Consider the following 21,122-nt stretch of genomic DNA (forward strand, 5'->3'; position numbering starts at 1 on the left):
TTTTGAGTTAACATCCAGGCAGTTGTAGATGCTCTGCTGGGGTTCAGAAACTGGCGTTTTCTTTTCATCTGGTTTGAAATAACGAGATTTTAAAATGCAGGAGGGAAAGCTTATAACAAACAGGGACTTTCAGAGCTCACTCATGAGAGATTTTCCTGCAAGTGCAGTAAGTATAACTTACTCGAGTAAGAAGAGGTTTAGTGCCTCTTTAAAACTGAGTGTGGCTGCTTAGTCAGTACTCGCTCCCCTCCTACCGCTCCTTCTTGCTCTGCTGGGTAACTTTTGTGCAATATGGGTGTGACTTATGATGGAGCTCCCCCTCCCAGTTATGTCATTACTTCAGTTCCTTTGAATCAGAATAAAAAGTGCAGCAAACTTCAGACTCATTGACTGCAGGCTTAACAAGCATTGGGACTTATCTGCCTTCCGCAGCTTGCAAGGATCTCTGGTTTTTCCAAAAGAGTTCTGAGGAAACAATGGCCAACTTCTGCTTATGGGCAACTTTTGGATTATGTTTGCTGAAGCTTTGTCTTACAGAAACACGTAAGTTTTTAATGAATGAAAACACTTATGGTTGCTAATAAGTTGATGCTTCAGACAGCAAGAGCTCTCCTGCTAGACAGCTAACAGCTTTCTTGCATCTAATTTTACATAAAGTTTTATTATTTGTAAGAGTTATCAGAGATGCTGTAACCTCAGCCGTGCTGATCTGTACAGTCACAGAAAGCTGTGTGTTACTTTTAAAGGGCAATTCTAGATCTATAAAAAGAGAATTGTTACGTGTAAACTAAGAACAGAAGTACATTACGGAATTTAGAATCACTCTGGTAAAGCTCAGTTCGACAGCGTGAATGCTGTTACATACTTAGTGTGCTCTCCCAGCTCCATTACCGACAGTAGAGAAAAGAGGGGGGGTGGGGTTTACTACACACACACACACACACACACATACACGCAGACCCGCAGCATACAACTCCATTCCTGTGTTTCAATGGACTGAACTAACTACTAATACCTACTGCATTTAGACACAGCCTTGCTGAAAAGCAGCAAAACTGCAGTGATCTGTGACTGAAATTTGAAAAGCTTTTGTGCCAAGCATGGTTGTTTCTAGCTTCCTAAGGCTTCTTTGGGGTGTACTGACAAGATTTTGGAACAAAGGGGGTTAGAAGTGACCACAAAATTCAGTTGTCTGTCAACTAGCTTTCTGTAGCTTGGTTATCTGCTTCAAACATTTGTATTTAAAAATGAAACATTAATAGAAAGAAAAAAAAAAAAGAAAAAAATGTATGTCCAAAATGACAAAATGCTTTTGAAATTTCACATGGCGCAGGCTCAACCACGTTTTAGGGAAATGGCCATGCTTTTGACAGACTCCCACTGTGACAGCAATGGCTTGAGGCATTTTGTGGTTAGGGATAACAATTATGCTTCTACATTATTTTATCTACTCATCTGTCCCAGGAGTCTAACAAAATACATTTTTCATGGCCATTGTCACCCAAGGGCTGTGTGTGTGTGTGTATAGTAAATGTATCTCATTTGTTTGAGCAGCAGTGGATACTTCTGTAATGGTTGCAGCGCTGCAGGGCTGTGAATGGGTGTGTCAGAGTGAAGTTCCCAGTGCATCTGTGATAGCTGAAGCACCCTCATTGCTTTTCTTCCTAAAATTGTCTGTTGTACTAAAATGCTCTTGCTAAAACCAAGTATATGGATAAAGGCCTTAGAAAAAGGGGGTATTACAGGCAAATAAAGTAGGTCTGAGATGTGTTTAAAACTGGCTTGGTCCAGGTGCACATGCTGCATAAGTATTATACTTATTTGGTTACTGACTCCTCAATTGCTTTCTCCTTTTATGAGCTGCCAAGAGCATCCTACAGAAGCAAGGTCTGCACTGACTCTGAGAGTATGCATTTTTACAGTGAGACACAGCAGAAAACCCCACCATCTCGTCTTCACTATAGTTACAAAGAGTATGTCAAACTTCAAATACGCCCCACAGGGAAGTTTCTTTAACGGCTTAGCTAGGCATTAGACTCTAGCTACAATATATTTTAGTTGGTATGCAGTACATTCCAGAATGACTTTGTCGTCAGTAATGACTTCAAAACAGCAGTTAATGGTGGTTTTATTTTCTTTTTTTGAACCAGTGATTTTGCTGTGTATCATAAAGTAGTGGCCAGTGCTGTTGAGAAACACCTTGCTTGAAGACAAAATTCAGAGCTGCTCCTGAATTGGAATTTTGATTCTTTTAGTACAGAATTTGGCAAAACTAGAAAGGACCTGGGATTACTGTTAACGTGATTAACAAAGGAAAGATGAAGTATAGAGAGCAGTTGAAAAACTTATCCTGAGTTCTGTGCTGTTGTGACCATACTACCACTGACGTGTAAGCGAGGTGATGGTATTGATGTGACTTTTGTTGTCTAAGGAGTCTGGATCCAGGAGGATATAGATGCTGACATCTTGGTTAATGATGACTCTGGGGGAGATTTTCCGCTGAGCACTACGTATCTGTAAAAGTATTTCTCTCTTAGTTTTCCTTGTTTAACACAAAGTGAATCCTAGAATTTTTACTCCCAAACTGGAAGAAGCTGGAATAGAAATAGTAGCAAAGATGAAATGAAAAGAGGGAGAATGAGGCTACCAGTGGAAGGGAGGAGCTTAGCTGTTAGCACTGGAGAGGTTGCTGGACTCTCTGTCCAAGGTAAGGGTCTGACAGAGGGCTGCTATAGCTATCAGTCAGTCACAAAGGAAGGGATTTGCCTGCCTCTTGGCTTATGTATCCATCATGTCAGTTTGTAAATAAAGCAGTTTGAAGAAGTTCTTTGTGCTAGTTTGTTTTCACTTAGTCCTTACAGTGTGTATCTTGGCTATTTTCCTAAAGCTGCAAAGTAACTAGACTTACTAAAGTTCACTTGAACTTCCATCATGGTTTAATGGAAAGGTTATGTACCTGCCCTTGAAATACTCTCACACACAGAGCCAACAAACCATGATAGAGGATTGTCTTGCAGCCTTTGGAGAAATGTTTGTTGATTCTTTAGTTACTGGTGTTCACCACAATGCAGAACCATTACCTTGAAAACAGGAAGTCAGAGAAAGGCTTAATGAGGAAATATACCATCATACAATAGAGGAAGAACTTTTTAAACTAAATGCTTTTAAAACCATGTGTAGCTCCAGCCAAAGTTAAATGAAATGTTCCCCCACACCTCGTGTGTCTTTCTTCCCAGAACAGTTCCCATGACTTCTATAGGCCAAGACTTGAAGACAGTATTAATATTGCAGTTACTCATCTAGCACCTAAACATGCATGAGGTTCTACTGTAGCAAGAATGTGCCAGGAGGATGAGATGTCCTGAGATGCTGACAGACAGGTATAAACAGCAGAAAGCATCATGAGCTCGTTACTGCTAAAATACTTGTAGAAAAACTGGGTTCTCAATAATTTCATGAAGGGGTAAAAAATGCTTTCATTGAAGGACAACTGCCGTGACAAATGAAAGATCTTGTGGAAGTGAGCAGGAAATATAGTGGAAAAATGTAGATCTCAAAGGGATGTTTGGCTGTATGGCAGGGAGAATAGTGTACTGCAGGAAGCAAGTAAAATAAGTTATACAGACAGCATGAAGTATTCAAGAATTTAATTTAGAGAAGAAATCTGAAATGTATCCAAGCAAGAACCTAATGTAAACCTCTTCAGACATTTCCACTGATTTGGATAGCAACTGTCAGGAACAGAGGGAAATAAATGAGGAATAAAAAAAGACAGCAGCAGCAATCAAGTTAATGTGTAATAGAGGTGGAGCCTATAGATACATTAAAAGTTAGAAAAAGTAAAAACTGCATTGTTGATATGGCAAACAGTTTATCAGCTGTTAACACGCAGTTGTCTCTCACTCCCAGGGAAGTAATAATCATTTCAAAGCCATCAGACACTTTAATTATCAGTGACCACTATGGCTGCTGCTAATAGTGGTAGCAGAGGGGATTGTGTCAGTCCTGAATACTTATCAGTTTCCTCCCCGCCAAATCACAGGCCTTCCTACAGTGGCATCAGCAGCAGTATCAGTAGCAGCTGGCTGTGATTTTCCTCCTTTGCTGCAGCTGCCAGAGCTGGCCCCACCCAAGGGACGGCAGAGCGGCTAGTCCTGTGATGAGTCTGCAGGCAGTAATGTGAAATGGCAACTGAGAGAAAGAGGGGTTTTCCTCACAGAATCTTTTCAGTTAGACGGAAAGTTCAGTTAATTGTGATTTAAAGTTCAAAGCTCCGTGACTGTTTCCTGCCTAATGAAACCTGCAGTCATTTTTGGAGTCTGTGCCTACAAGTAAGAACTCTCTTTTGTACGCACTGACTTTGGGACTTTCCAGTTCCTCTACATGACAACACTGGCTGCATTATTTAATTCAGCAACCCCATTTCATTACAATAACCTTCAACCCTCACATTGTGAAACAGAAAAAAGAAACAAAGACAGAAATGAGTTGAGGAATAAGCTACAGTTTTAGCAATTACTAACATGGAAGATCAAGCAACCACACTAATTCAAAGTAAAAATCACAGAGAAGACCTGAATTTTACTTGCATTTGCAGTTTGAAAAAAAACTTTGCTTCACGTTCTTCTGTCCTTCTATTGATGACTGAGCTAAGCTCAGTAGCTGGAAGCTCTAAGAGGCTGCGTTGTGTCTGCAAAAAAAAGAAATCAGACACACAGCAGCTGTGGTAAAACTTTCGGCTCTGTTTCTGCTAATGGTACTGTTCCAAAAGCACTGTGAGGTGGTTATAAAAGAGGTTTCCAGGGTACAGACTAACAGCTGCCTATGAAAAGGGCATTAGCCAGCCATCATCAAATATACGATTAATGTCTGTTTTACTAAATATTTGCTTTCGTATGTAAGAAGCTGTCCTTGACAGAAGATATAATAGTAAAAGTATGTGCTGTGACATAGCTTTTGTTGATTATATATCTCACAGTGGCAGCATGTTAGCAAAACAGGTTCTCAGAAGTTTATTTCCTTAGGGGGCTTTTTTATTGTTATTTTTGTTAACAGCTAGGTGTCTGTAAATAAGCAGGGTGTGGTATGTGTGGGTAGATGTAATGAACAGTTTCTTGCAGTGTTCCCATACTAAAATGAGAAGTGAACTGGAGCTCAGCGTATGGGCTGTGTCCACCCAGGACCCCATAGGCAGAAGTAAGCTCTGTCCAGGCAGCAAGCAAGCTGCTATCCAAATCAGGGTCTAAAAGTCAAGTTTAAGTTGGCAGCCTCTCTGAGAGTACATATCTTGCTGCTAGGGAGGCTTATAAGCAAGGGATTGGCATCACGCCTGTCAGAGCAGCATGGCTGCAGCCATCTTCAGAGAGCAGGCAGAGCCCACGTGCTCACTCAAAACAGACTAAGCAAGCTGGCAGCCGCTTTCTACGACATGTAATACCATAGTTCAACAGCACGTAGAGGTGATTGTGATGATAGTGACTAGTTCTTTACGTACTCCTTGCCATCGGCCGATGCACATATTATAGATAAGATTGCGTACCCCTATCACAGAATGAGGATACTACGGCAGTGATACAGTACATCACTGCTGGGGGTAGCCAGGTTTACCCAACTCCATCGCCGTGCTTTGGGTGAAGCTTCTGCACGCGGAATATGGAAGAGTTAACTAGGCAGGTTCAAGGGAAAGTAGTATTTGCCAATTATAAAGAGACATAATTCATTAATGATGAAGACACGGAGGGTGAGGCCTGAACTCACCTTAATGTTTTGCTTTCACTTCCCTATTCTTCCTCCTGGCGTTTGATTAGGTGTCCTCCATTAATTTACACGTTCTTTTCTGTCTTTCCCTCAGGCATGTAAGTATAGAAAAAAAGCCTTTTTTGCTAATGAGTTTACATATTTATAAATGTAGGTTTTAATTCTTTGTCCCTATATATTACTTATGCATAAATTCCACATGTAGGAACATTTAGAACTTGGAAGTGAAATAGTATGTATTCTGTTCAAATCAATTTCTCCAGTAGCAGCGCTATAAAACTCAGATAAAACTTTTCTTTGTTGCTCTGACAGTTTTATCCTGTTTAGTTTTATGTATGCTAGCTGAAGACTGGCAGCTATTTTCAGTTCAATAACACTTCCTGTTAGAAAACAGCAAGTGTGAAGTATAGTTTTCTTTAAAAGTTCTTATTCAAGACATAACTTTTTATATTTAGGGATATTTAAAGTTGTTTGGGAAATGAGAACTGATGTAAATCTTTTGTCCTACTGTCCACACTTCTTTAGGTTCAAAAACTTTAAAAATTACTTAATAGTTAACTGAAGAATGATGTCTTAAATTTAGTTAAGTTTCTCTCCTGTTCGAAGAAACACTTCTTAGTGAGAACTATCAGCTATCATCTCGAAATCTTGGAGGTATTTGTACATAAAGGCTTGATACTCTGGGAAAGTGAGTGGCGAGAGACATAAAATGACCCAGCAAGTCAGAGAAGGAGCCAAGAACAGACCACTGTCTCTAACCTGAAGGTGTGCTACTTGGTCATGAAGCCAGAAGGCCATATGGCCAGAAAATTACAAATCCAGAGAAGTTTGAGCATCACTGTGCAGCAACTATGTGTACCCATGTGGTACCCAGGTATATCTTTTAAATGTCCATGTATACTTTGGAACAACTTCTTGTGTTTCTTGCACTTATTTACTGTTTTCCCCACAACTTTATCTCCATCTCTCTGAGACATCTGGCTGAAGCAGCCTGGTAAATCTGATAGACTCTGTGTCTGTGATAGAACGTTATATCCATTTGATCCAGTAAAACTTCTGCTGAGAAGCTTAGTCATTCTCAGGCAAAATTTAATGTAGAGACCAGGTTCTTCTTCGAAGAGACAGGCCTCAGAGAAGACTCAAATGACAAGAAAATTCTATTATTCATGTTTTTATTATTTTCTTTTGATTTTCTTTTGATTTCAGCCTACTGTGCTGGCAAGTCTGACTTACTGACATTGTGTTCAACATCAGGCTAATAGGACAGGAGACTGTTATATATTAACAAAACACCACTCATATTGCACTAGCAAGAGTCACTTTGCCTTCTTCGGAGAAGCAAAATCTCTTCTAGCACAGAAAATAAGAATACTTTACTTGAAATCTCTTATTGAGCTCTAAACTTGTAAAGTCTGCTTTTCCAGAAAGTAACAAAATCATTTTATAGCCTACAGAGAATAGATACTCGGTGGTTCCAGATCATCACTGAATGGGCACAGCTAACATTTTAGACAGGCAGCTATCTAATTCACAGTTCTTGTATTAAAAGCAGTAACAGGCAGACATTGTGAGCATGAGACACATTTGCCTTGTGACTGCCTATAGAGAAGTTTCTTTCTTGTTTTCTTGGCTTGCCTCAAAAAATCCTGGATCCATTTTCTCATTGTTGTGTAAAATGTTTCGGAGCTCTTCTCAGAGTGTGTATGATGATTTTTGTGTCTCCTGACACTGCTATTAGATCAGTCCTATTCATTCTTTTTCTTATGGCTGTATTTCCTAACTGTTTGTTGGGTGGGAAAAGATCACAGTAGTTTTGCTTTATTTTCCCAGAAACTCTCTGACCTGCCAACTCTCACACATTATCTAGTAGTGATGTTGTTTGTGTTCACACTGAACAGAGCACAGCATTAACTGGCGTTTAAAACAGTGAAGCAGAGCCAGTCTTAGCACAACATGGAAGGGTAAGACCAGCACAGTTATTCAGTGTTTTCAGAGCATCTCTAGAGCCTAAGTGCTAGATAGCATTTTCTGTCTCTGTAGATTCATGTGGTTGAGAGAAAAGTCCCATGGTCCAGTTGTCCAGGAGGAGGCGTATCCTGTGACTTGGAGATTATTAAGACCAATGACTGAATCCAAATTTGTTTTCTGTTAGTGCTTTGCTGAGAGTATATTTTTATCCATAGTTCTTATAACAAGTAGTTTAATTCTGGAATTGAAAATCTTTTTTTCTTCTTCTTTTGTATTTCCTAACAGTTCCTATTATTTATATACATGCCAGTGGAGGCCAGCCCTATGGTAAATTAGAGTACACAATATATTACATACAGAACAATGTAAGACTGGTAAAATATTGCAACAGTGCCTTTAAAGATCAGTGGAATTTCTATCCAAAAATCTGCATTTGAAAAAGAATGAATTCTTTATTTAATTTTCTTTGCAGAGCAAAGGAGGAAAAGTTAAAAAAATTCTCCCTACCTGACTAGGTTAGCCTTCAAAATAAAATACAAACAATGGTATTTTCTTCAATTGCTTCTATGTTGTCACAATCCCATTTAAAAAATAGCATAGCCATAGCATCAAAAGTCTTGGGCCCAGCAAGGATTAGATTCATTAATAACCTACAAGAGTGTGTGTTGATAACATCTACTTGTTGATACACATCCACATCTTCAAAGCTTAAGGTGGGCATTAGTGCAGTGGTCTCTCCTCAGTATATCCTACAGCACATTAAACATTTGAAGGTTTCAACATATGCTTGAGACTTATTTCTTCTACTTATCATCTGCTGGATTCTTCTGAGTACCACAGAAGAAGAACTTGAATTCTTCTTGAAAGACATTTGACCACTGACGCTTTCTCAGTGTATCACTTTAGAAACAGGTGGTGTCTCTGATGAAACTTTGTTCTCTGTAGTGTTTCTTTTTCTTGCATAACATGAAGTTCGCGTAAATATTATGACATTTGGTCTAGAGCAGGTTACTGTTTTATCTGGTGTGTTTCATCAACACAGTCGGCACAGTTGGAATCGGGCTGAATGTTTTTAAATTACCTTAGAACTTAAAATTTCAGATCTAGATATTGTGTTATTTAACAGATTAAGATGATCCGAGCTAGTGAGAAAGAAGTGAACTGACAAATATGCTGATAGCAGACAATAATAACTAGGGGGGTTTGTAGCTCTTTGGAAGTCAGTGATCTTATCCCCACCTCACAGGTAGGGAAACAGAGAGAAAGGAAAATAAGTTACCGAGCAACATAGCTGTAAATAGAACAATTTCTCCTAAGTCCCACCCTGGTTTTCCATCAACAAGATTAGTGCCTCTTTCCTTTGAATTTCAGAAAGCTGCTATGATTTCACATACAGGGCTATTTCAGTGGAAATAAGCATTATTATTAGTCATAAGAAAGAAGTCCTTGTGCAAACATGCTTCTACTTGTACAGAAGTGAATAAGAGTACCAAGGACCAGAGCATTCTCTGGAAAGCTGTTATCTTAAAAACAGGAAACTCTCTTCAGTTGCTAACTGTTTGGTAATCCATCATTGAGCCTGGCTATGCAATCCTTACTTCAGCTGGACAATCCACGTCAGAAAATACTCTTTATGAGTAAGAGCTAAGCACTTTCCTAATTTTTGAAACACCCTTACAACCCATTGTTTGCAGACCTGCACTGAATTTATTAACAGTAACAGTCAAATACTTCATCTGACTTCACTATTCATAATGACCACTTTATCAGCACCAGTCACAATCATATGAATGCTGACTCACAGCAATTTCAAGGCAACATATCAACACTTTTTTTACACCGCTGACATGATATAAACATATCACAATGATAGTCATAGCAACATGTTCAAGTCCTAATGTGAGTCTGTCTTTTGCTTCTTAACTTACTGGTTTGGTATATAGAATTGATTGCTATATTGAGAGATATCTCAGTATCTCCCATCCTTCCTGCGCAAATAGTTTTAAGAGTCAGCTGAATCAGCAGAGTTTCAGAAATAAGTATAGTAAGGTGTGTCTAAGACACACTTTCTGACTGTTCCAGAAAGACAACAGAAATCTATACACAATGACTGATGTCAGATCATCTGGAAAAGTGGTTCCACGCTGCACCAGCTACTTCTGCTGTTCCTAAGAGAGGTCTCTGCTCTGTTTAAAGAACTTCCCGCTTTTATTTTTTGCAAGTACGTGCTGAGATCTTCTTACTTCTGATTTCAGAGTCCGTTACAGGCTTGCTTTCCTTTTCAGCTCTGATAGAAGCTTACTGGTCTTGATCCAGCTTTTGTACTGTATATAGTTTGCTGATAATGCTCATTATCACGTGGTAATAATGGGTCACAGAAGATGAGTTTTTTGATTTATCTAGTGTCCTTGACAGGCAACTCAATGAACTTTGCTTCAAGAATGTAAGTAGTTTCCTTGGGGGAAAAAAATCTTATGGTGCTTTATCAATAATAAATTACTACCTATGTAGGATTTTCTATTTATTAACAGGGCTTATTCCTGATGTGCTATTTGAATTGAGTCTTGCTCAGCATGAATCTGATTTCATGATGCTTTCCAATGTCATGAAACTCACAGTACCTGAATTGAGGTCTGCCGCTGTATCGTTTGCCATTCAAACATCTTTTTATTGTAAAATATTGTAAAATCCATCAAAAGAGAAGATTACTAGAATCAATGAGCATCAAAGCAAAATTGCTGGCTTCACAATGATTCCAGCACTTTTGGGAGACAATGATGCCTTACTATTTAAGAATTATTACATGCAAACAGTAGTGCATTGCCCTTACACATCTCCGCTGACTAAATATATGAAGGATTTAATGTAGCAGTTTAATTCACAGAATATGGAGCCCACATGCAAGTGAATCTTCACTGCCTCTCATGAATTAAGTTCAAATAGACTTAAAAAAAGTAGGAAAAAATATATTAAATCCAAAGTATATCATTATTTTCACCACATTTGTGATAGCACCAACATTGTGTACATATTAATGTTAATTGAAAACTCTAGTTATTAAACATACCTTTTTACTAAACCAATTATAAAAGATTAAAAACTAAGACTAAGAATTATTAAAGAAATTTAACTGAACATCTAGCTTGAGATACAAATAGCCTACATGCATCTTAGAAAAGTTTCTTGTTAGTCAGTATTTTCGGTATAAATCTCAAGATTATTGAAACTGTTGTATATGGATGGATAGAGTGACATAGAGTCCACAAAAATGGAAACATGCCACAAAAATTCCAGTAGAAGGTGCCTGCTGGCCTAGTGTTGTGGTTTAAGCGCAGCGCGCAACTGAGCACCACGAGGCCGCTCACTCACTTCTTCCACCCTCCGCTCCACATACCATGGTGGGATGAGGAGAAAATATAACAAAGAGCTCATGGGCTGAGACAAAGGACAGAGATGGGATCACTCACCACTTATGGTCATGGGCAAAAAAACTTGGGGAAAAACAAAACAATGTAATCTGTTATCAGTAAAATCAGAGTAGAATAATGAGAGATACAACCAGATATTAGAGTCAACACCTTCTCCCACCCCTTCCTTCTTCCCATGCTCAGCTTAGCTCCCGGTTTCTTTACCTGCCCCACACCAGCAGAACAGAGGAACATGGATGGGGGTTGCAGTCAGCTCATTCCATGCAGTTTCTGCCACTTCTTCCTCCTCAGGTGGGGTAGGGAGCTCTCCTTGCACTGTTCCACTGCTTCCACATGGTGTCCCTCCCACAGGAGACAATCTTCCACAAACTTCGACATGGGTCTGCTCATGGCTGCAGTTTTCCTCTTAAACTGCTCCAGTGTGGGCTTCCCTTCCATGCGGTGCAATCCTTCCCACAGAGTGCTGCAGGGCACCTGCCCATGGAGTCACAGCCTCCTCAGGCACAACCACCTTCCCATGTGGATCTCTGCTCCACCATTGAATCTCCGTGGGCTGCAGGCGGGTCAACCTGCCTTCTCACTATGGGCTGCAGTGGAACGTCTGCTCCAGCACATCTCCTCCCCCTCCTTTCTCCACTGACCTTGGTGTCTGTGTAGTTGTTCTCCTCACATCCTACTCCTCTCTCTGCTGCAGGTTGTTTATGCTGGTTCTTAGAGAGTTCCCAGCTCTTGGGCTGGAGCTGCAGAGGGGCTTTAGCTTAAGCTGGAGCTGGACTGGCTGGGCTGGGCCAGGGCCACACCACCCATGCCAGGGCCATGCTGGTTGGGGTCAGGGACAAAAGGGAGGGCCATGGCCTGTGCCCTTTTTAAATATATTATGCACAGAGACACTGACCTTGGCCTCAGTCAGAAGTGGGTCTGAAATTAGATCCAGGGTAGCTTCTAGCAGTTTCTTACAGGAGTGTGTCCACAGCCCCTCCCCTGCTACCAGAAAAAAAGCCAGCCTCACAGAAACCCAATACACCTAGGCATTCCGATTACAGGCTGTGGGATTCCTGCCTTTCTGGTATGAGGGAAAAAACAGAGGGAGTAGGGGATGTGACAGTGTTCTCTTCTATCCTCAAAAGCTTGCACTGTAACGTAAAGGTAACGTAAGACCTTTCCCATTGATTTCTATAGATTCTAGATGAGATTTGATTAAAGAGATTGTGTTAATCATTACACATTTTTTTACAAAGTGATCATTTCCAAAGGTAGCTTTTTGTTTGAACCATACTTACTTCATGTTCCAAGCCAAGTCTTTCTGCCAGCAAAAATACTAAGTTTGGGTTTTTTTGACTCTTAGTCTGTCCTAATATTTCCACAGTAAAAATTCAAGGTCTTCAGCAAGTGAAAATGAAATGTGCATGAGTTTTATGAGTTTCATGAGTTTTACATTTCATGAGTTTTATGTTTTTCAATAGTGTGTGGTATGCTTGCCTATGTTCCTGAGAGCACCATGGTTGCCATCCCTCTATTGAAAATATAATTATAGCTGAGTACTTCTTGGGTTTTTGTGGAGATGAACACATTGAGATGAACCCACTCTCCTCTGAAACTGAAGTAGCTTGTACACACAGCTGGATATGCAACTTTTATCTTTCATTATTACTTGTGAATTAAGCTCTTCAGATTTCTTCCATTGTATGTTCTTCAGAGAATGCTTTCTTCCAAGATTGTTTCTTTACATTCTCTTTCATATTCAGCATTTCTGATCTCTTCAAATCACACCATTTGTAAGGTCTTGTGGATAACAATAACCAAACAGCACTGCTAGCAGAAGTTACTCAGAATCCCATTGTGGAAAGGAAGCAATTTTTCAGTGTAACATCACAAACCGAGTCAGCTGCTTTTTGCTAACCATTGATTCTAATAAGTAACTTTCTTCAGTTTTTGGTTTTTATTTGATTATAATTAATCCAGTAATTTGTTAGGATTTAGAAGTCTTCCATTGTTGTGAAGACCTTTGGAATACCAGTGATAGTATATCTTATTCTGCTTTTCTGTGAAAATCACAAACACTAAAAAATAGTGTTTTATCCATGTTTAAAACTGTAAAGTTACATACAAGGGTTACAGCTGTATTTTTAATCTAAGAAATCTGAATTTAGTATGAGATATTAAATTATACATTACATTGACAGTTTCCATTCTCCATTTTGATTTCTAGCAAGCCAAATTCACCAGATTATTGGACAATATTTTAATCAATATGCAATTAACAACCATGATTCCTGATTTAAGTGTTTAATAATGTGCTACTTTGTACTCTTCTGTAAGGTACCTCCTTGTAAACTCGTGAAAGCAACTTCTACAAAAAGGTTGGGTTTCATCTTAGTTTTCTCAGATACTTGAAAAAAATGGAGAGGGGTTGAGAAAGAAACTGGGAATGAGTTCATCTGCTCTATAGAGATGTTGAGTTTGGAATAAGTACTGATATGTGTCCTGATTGGGCAGTCCCCTCTTGCTGTTATTTGTTACTAGGAAGTTCGCATGATTTATTTGACATGTCTTGCATTATGAGGCGTATTCTAAGCAGCTGCCTTCTTTTTGGTATATCTGCCAGACTAATGTTATCTTTGTTTTAACTGTCTGGCTTTCAGAGCTTTTGAAAAGATTCTTGCGGTTCCTTTCTCTGAGGTTTTCTTGCGAAGTGGCCTTTTTAAAGTCAATAGGTGTTCTACTTCTTATTAAATATCTGTTTTTTCTCTTTTTCAGTAATGAACTTATTGTACAAATGAACTTAAAATGTTGAGAATACTCATTAGAGGTTTTCCTGTATAACTCAGAGGAGCAGAGGAAATACAAAAAGCATATTTTTTTCAGTTTAGAAATTGTTTGCAAAAAGAAAATCTCAGTATCGTGTGAAAAAGTTTCAAATCACACCTGGGATTATTTTTGAGTAGCATACTGCAAATAACTAAAATTCAAAATCTGTCCTTTAATTGGACTTGTTAATCATAGGTCTGATTTTGTATTAATTTTTAAATTGAAATAACCACTGAACTTAAATCAGACTTCCTGTGACTTGTCAAAGCTTAGATGAGGGCTGAATGTAAAGGCTGTAAGAACACAATAAAACAACATGGTAATTCATAGGTCTTACAGCATTCTTTATCAGTAAATTTAAAATTGCTGTATTAAGGAGGTTAGTTGCAAACTGAGGTAAAGGGAGATGAGTTGCCTTGCCTTTTCCGGGTTATATCAGTGAGTAAATGACAAAGCACAGAATAGGCATAAGGCCCTTTGGTCTCCAGGCTGGGGATCTCTTTGCTGAGCAGCACTGTGTCTCACCTGTTTTTATCCCAAATGACTAAACAGTTTGGTTTCAGTCAAACAGTGAAAATCAGACTCCATTATTCACCAGTTTTGTTTCATGTACATTTCTTCACCTGGATTGCATGGAACTGATCCCAACTGATTCACTTCACAGTCCCTTTTACTCAGCCTTTGAGGTTAGACTACTCATTGTACAGCCTGAAGCTTTCCTAGTATTAACAATGAGAATCATGCTTTCATCAGCTCAAGGGGGGCATATCTGATAACTGTCTAATTCCAGGACTAGGATTTCACTGCCTGCAGTTTTTCCGCAGAGGTGCTGCACAGCTGTACTGTGTTCTGGTGGAGTCTGAAAACATTCAACTCACTATTGGGTAAAACTATTACAAAAAGAATAATATTAATGTCAGCAACAAGAAAGTTTATCGTAAGTGATGACATTTTATAGGCTCACTCAGGATGTTTACCAAAGCAACAGTTGCCAAGCAGATAAAGTATGTGTGGAAGATGCATTAGCAGACATTTTTTCTTCCCGCTGAAGAATGAAACAGATTTCTTGCACTTACTTGCATTTTGAGTGACGCTATGAATGCTTGATTCATTAATAGTGCTACCTCCACCCCCACTTTTTAAATTAGTAGCCAAGAAAGCTATCAGATTAAGAGACTGAAGATTTTTGCTCAGTGGTAAACACATACAGAGACAATGACTTTGGTGGACAGTAGACTGATTGTTAGGAAGAACAATTTAGAGGGAAGTCAACAGCTTGAGCTTTGTCCCACATCCTGTTTGCAGTGTGCACTTACAGAATAAACACAGAAATGTAACAATACTTATTAACATTTGGTTGAGAAAGGAGATCCTCCTGCTGCACTGTATTCCTCTTTGGCAACTGTCTATACCCCAGCCACATCTCTCCTTTTCATTTCAGAGATGCACTTGAGCCTGCTTGGATCACAGGGTTAGCATGGCTGTGTCGTGACTTTTGATGTGGTTAACAGCATACAGGACAGTGAGGAAGAGGCTATCTTTTCAAGCCAAATTACTAGATACCCAAATGTAACTGGGTAGTAGGGACAGCTTTGGCACAACTTCACATAAAGGTCGGATTTTATACGTTTGGAACTATGGAGAGACATCTTCATTTTCTTGTCACAATACCCAACTACTAAGAATATGTGGTCTCTGTTCGTAGCAGACACTCCTTGCAACATGCAGGTAAACTTTAAGTGTTTTCGTGGACTTCACCTTCTTCAAAATGCAAAGAATTTTTTTTCTCCTCTGAATATCAGCAATCTATTAGGGATGTAACTGGTTTTTTTCTCTCCCACAAAATTTCTTTAAACGTTTTCCTATGCCAAACTGAAATGAAAATATGAAATTTTTAAAAATTCTACGGGGAAATTTTGGACTAGGTTCCTTAAACCATCTACTTGTATTGCAACCCGGCAAACATTTAAACTTAACTTTCTTAAATTGTTTTATTTTATTTTGCGCAAATGAATTAATTTAGTTTCAAAATGACAGGCAGTTTCAAACTGAAAACCTCATTTTGCTTTATTTAAGTATCCACAAGGGATACTTCAAAAACCAGAAATAAGGTTTATTCCCAGGAAATGTATTTCCTATAAATCATTCTAGGTTTCACAACTTGGCGATACACCAAGGAAAGTATTTTGTCTGACAGCTCCCAAGAATCTGTAAATCCTTGGTTTCACTGTCACTATTTGCAAAAGCCTCACTTATGGTGTAGATTGCATATTTCCAGGTTTGTTTTGCTACTTTCTGAAAGGAATGGTGGCTAGCAGTTAAAAAATATCGTAGCTGGGAGAACAGAAAAACATCACTCAGCCACACTAAATGACTATATGTGTCTCTTTATTCATGGTGCTTTTCACAGAATCACAGAATATATGGAAGGGACCTCGAAAGATCATCCAGTCCAACCCCCCTGCCAGAGCAGGATCACCTAGACTAGGTCACACAGGAATTGTTGTGATGACAAAGGACTGCAGTCTCATAGACACATGCTTGCTTAACTGATGCGAATCCTGCAGAATTTGACTTCTAAATTTTGATCAGTGTGTAGTCATCCCAGTTTAGAGTCTGATTTTCTCAGCACAGTTTTCCTTTCCCCATGAAGCCCTGAGGGATTCAGGTATAGGTGTGTTTTGATGATGTTGACACGTGTCTATTAGTGACTGGGACTGGGATTCATTAATCATTTTACATAACCTGGCAAACAGCAATCCAGTGGTTTTCATCACTGCTGACCTGGGCTTTAATCCAACTTCTGACATAAAGGTGGAAGCCTCTGTATCCTATTACAGTTGCCTGGGCTGCTACTTGCTTTAGAAAATGATTTTACTAACGGCCTCTAAAGAAGTGGTGGAATACTCAGCAAATAATAATGCCATCCAGGCCTGTGTCTGTTGTAGTGTATTAGGTAATCACTGAATGATACTTTTATACATTCAAGTTCTCCCAGATGTCAAAATGGCGGTCATTGGGCTATCTTAGTATATCTGTTGACAAAATGTCTTGGATCTTGAAATGTTTCATCAATCCATCCCATGTGAAACTTTGTATTCAGAGGGCATTTCCTCTAGTCAGGAATAAAGTATGCATTCTTATTTAGCCATGAAGTAGTTTTCCTGAGAAACATTTGAAAACCCAAACATCAACTGGAGATAGGTCTGAACTGAGAGCAGAGATCTGAACTGTCCAGACCTCCTCAGATCCTGGGACTCATATGGCCGAATTTCCAGATTTGCCTGGAGAGGAGCCGTAGTTACTAGGAGTCTCTTTTGAACAGAACTTAAACTGCTTAAATATGCCACTTTTCTCTACTTCTTTACTAGCATGCATTAAAGCAGGTGCTAACACTAAAAATGTAGATATCAGCACTTAGCTAATTGTTGTTCCTGTTCAGAAGTGTCAGTACAAGACTAAATAATCTGTGATTATAAGGAAATGTTTACCTATGTATATCTGCCTAGATCTTGAAATCTCTTTAATAAATTTAGAAAATAATTCTTACAATAAATGTAAAATGTATATTCCATTAAAGCAAACAGAGAATGAAAACTATCTGCACTATCAAACCCCTAGTTCTGCCCTCATTTTCAGCCCCGATTCATCACATCCTGGTGACCTATCAATCATCTTGAACCACAAACTGAAAAGGAAAACCCCCACGACAACAGCATACTAACATTTCCTGGTTGCCATGCAATGCAGACTGTGGTTTTACCAGGAAGTCTGTTAACGACCTTGTGTCTCAGTAGTATTCTTTACAGGTTTTCATTTAAGGGGAGCAGTGTTTTTGCAAATCTTTCACCTCATTTGCTTTGGTGTATCTCTGCAGTTATTAAAATAACTTTTTTTTTTTAATATAAGACAGCATCCACCTTGAGAATCAAACCTCTGGGTATTGTCTTGGAAACAATGAAAAGCAGGGAACAGTGCATGAAACATTCATACAGTGGATCAAAAAATCTGTATGGAAAATTTACTCCGATGGGGAGAGTTTGCATGAGTCAGTGTTACTCATTATGTGTAAGGCTTGCAGAACCAGGGTGGAAATGGAGATTGCACCTGGCTTCTTACTTTGACAGCTTCTAACAAGCCTCTAGTATTAATAATCAGGGTGTAACTCACACTTTCATGAAAGGACAATGCTCTTCAGTCTATCTCAGCCAATTCTATCACACCAGTGGGCTCTAGCTAGCAAATTGTCTGTGGAACTCGAGTTAGTGATTTTGGCTGAAAAGCATTAATTGAGCCTGGTTTAGATACTTGAATGGCAATAGGAGAGAAAGGCTTGCATGTAGCTGTTTGAGACACATCATCAGAAGTTTCAGGAAAGACAGGAAAAAATAGTCTGTGCGAAAGTTAATGTTCTCCATGCTTGCAAAACTCAGTGCAGGCTTAGGGCCATTCCATGGTTTTGGGTTGAGTCACCCAAGTCTCGTGGTTTGGTTGAGATTAATAATGATGACACTTCAGGCATCTCTAGTACTTTTTGCCTTTTTTTAAGAGCTATTATTAAACAATTTTGTCTTTCAGCTGTAGCAAATCATGTGGATGTCAGGGAAAGATCATGGCTTGTCAGCCCTCAAAGCCTGCGAGCTATAAGAGTAGAAGTGAAGGTTTGAGTGCTGTTTGTGATTCTACTGTGATTCCACTCTGAATCAGCTCCTTTGAAGCTTCAAAAGGGTTGAAGGGATCAGTAATAGCCTGGCACACAGTACGAGTTTTGCACTGCCTTGTCTCTTGAAACAAAGAAAAAATTGATCTTTTTCATGACTGTTTTAAAGCAAGCTAAGTAACACCAACATAAAATTAATGGATTTTACCTTCCTGCACTATGGGAGAAGGTGGCATATGTGTTTAGATTTGAATTTAGCAATCATGTTTCTTCCTTAGCTTAAAATTAGTCTATAAGCCTCAGCATGGAAAAAATAATCTAAGGTGATAATTTTGTTTAGACTTCGTCTTTTATTTTGATAAGTTTTCTATTGATATTATTAGAAATATTTTCATTAATTGGATTGCCTGGGGTTTTCTCAACACCCACATGATCTTCCACGCTGCATGAGAGAGGCTTCTGGGGAGCTTTGGCCCTCCTGTGTGTGCATGCAGTGCAGCTGGCCAGCACGTGTGCAGTAAGCCTGCTTCCCTGGGAAGCGTCCTGGTGTACAGTATGTACGCTGCAGAGCCAGGCAGAGCATTTCCATGGAAAATTTGCATGCATGTAACTGTAACCCAATGAGTATCACAGAATCACAGAATCGCTCGGTTGGAAAAGACCTCCGAGATCATCACGTCCAACCGCTCCTGTCTACCCCCTAAACCATATCCTTAAGTACCTCGTCTACCCGCTCTTTAAATACATCCAGGGCTGGTGACTCCACCACCTCCCTGGGCAGCCTGTTCCAGCCTCTGACAACCCTCTCAGTAAAGAACTTCCTCCTTATCTCTAACCTGAACCTCCCTTGGCACAGCTTGGTGCCGTTTCCCCTTGTTCTATCCTCCATCACCTGGGAGAAAAGACCAGCACCCACCTCTCTACAACCTCCCTTGAGGCAGTTGTAGGTGGTGATGAGGTCTCCCCTCAGCCTTCTCTTCTCCAGGCTGAACAAGCCCAGTTCCCTCAGCCGCTCCTCATCAGGCTTGTTCTCCAGACCCCTCACCATCCTTGTGGCTCTTCTCTGAACACGCTCCAGAATCTCAACATCAGTAGTTGCATTAAGCCTGTTTGTGTAAATAAGTCTATTTGTTTTCAACAGTTGGGGTTTAAGGAATTGGTTGCCTTATAAGTGGGATTCTGATTATGACTATGACTATGACTCTGGGTGGAAATGGAGCGTACATTGTAATGTTTTAAAACCATGAATGGGCTGAGGTTAAGTGAAAGCTAAATCAAATTCACTCTAAACATAAGTGAACTTTATTTAATATTTCAGTGAATCTGGGGTGAGCTGCAAGACTCAAATGCAACCCAAAGCAAGTGGATGTGGTATCTACTTTCACAGCAAAAGTTCTTCAGAAATTATCCTGAAGTTATTGGAAGAGAAGTTGATGTTCCAAACAAATGTAGTTCCAAAATCTCTGAGCTTGTTACTTTTAAGTAATCAAACAGATCTTTGTGATCTAATACCCAAATTTAATATTAAGTCTTGGGCTCAGCAGAGTATGTTTAATTATTAACAAATTTAGGCGTGCTTTGTTCTACAGGGAAGAAAGAATCAAGAAGAGAAAACTAAAGAGAAACCCTTTTCTTGTCTAGGTTATTTATGTTTAATACAGCTACTTAATGGACAACTTCCAAAATAGCGTCAGGGTTTTATGTGGAACATTCAGAGCCAAAGTAGAAGTCACTTATGTGGCAGCTGTGAGCTCCATCTCTTAGCAGTAGTCATGAGCCACGTCCTTTGGTGCAGAGCAGCTATTCATTGTGTTGTCGTAAGAAAACTGCTGTTGAGATCTGTAACCTGAATGTCTGTTGACTATACTTGTGACTTGCAGGTAGACGTGATGATGGCTTTTGAGCATGGAGTGCTGTTCATTGAGTGGGTGGCCACAGAAGGCTGCTAGTCTTTCAGCTGTCCTCAGGACCAGTGCTATGCTTGTCTGTGTCTGCCACTTGTGGAAGCACTGCAGCTATTTCAGAATTTTATGTGGGAACTTGCTGAGACTATCATTCTGTGTTAATCCACTAGCTTCTCCTTGGACTGTGAAACTAAACCCTTTTGCAAGACATTGAGTTCCACAGGAAAGAAAAACACATTTGTTAGTGTCCTCTTCCACACAGGTCTCTCATTCTTGCAGTCAAAACCTCTCATGACATGGCTGTCATCAGAAAAAAATTAATAGAGCAGGAAAACAACTGTGTCAAAATAAAAGCATTTTGAGAAAACATGTTAGTCTTGCATGGATTTCATAAAACTACAAATTGTGTCCTCTCCGTATTTTTTTAATAACATATGATAATAAAAATATTAAGAACCGTAGTCGTCAAGACTGTTAAACAACTATGCAATATATATCAATTTTGTCTACATTAAATGTTTTTGTCAGCCTAAATAATCGAGGGGGACAGGTGGGAGAAGAGGTATTTTTTATATTCTTCCTGTGGAAAGGCAACTC

The 21,122-nt window shown here is 39.3% G+C and overlaps 1 protein-coding gene across 1 annotated transcript in view; it reads left to right on the forward strand.

Annotated features, from left to right (window-relative positions):
• Nucleotides 1-395: 395 nt before the first annotated feature.
• The window catches only part of LOC104548278 (CD44 antigen-like), a gene marked incomplete at its 3' end in the record, with an annotated part of 33,511 nt that continues 12,784 nt past the window's right edge, over nt 396-21,122 (forward strand). The window contains exon 1 of the mRNA XM_010194257.1: nt 396-543. Coding sequence (XP_010192559.1) covers nt 477-543 — 67 coding nt within the window. The remainder of the gene's footprint in view (nt 544-21,122) is intronic.

Source organism: Mesitornis unicolor, unplaced genomic scaffold, assembly GCF_000695765.1.
Source record: "Mesitornis unicolor isolate BGI_N332 unplaced genomic scaffold, ASM69576v1 scaffold4101, whole genome shotgun sequence".
In the NCBI taxonomy this organism is placed as follows: domain Eukaryota; kingdom Metazoa; phylum Chordata; class Aves; order Mesitornithiformes; family Mesitornithidae; genus Mesitornis; species Mesitornis unicolor.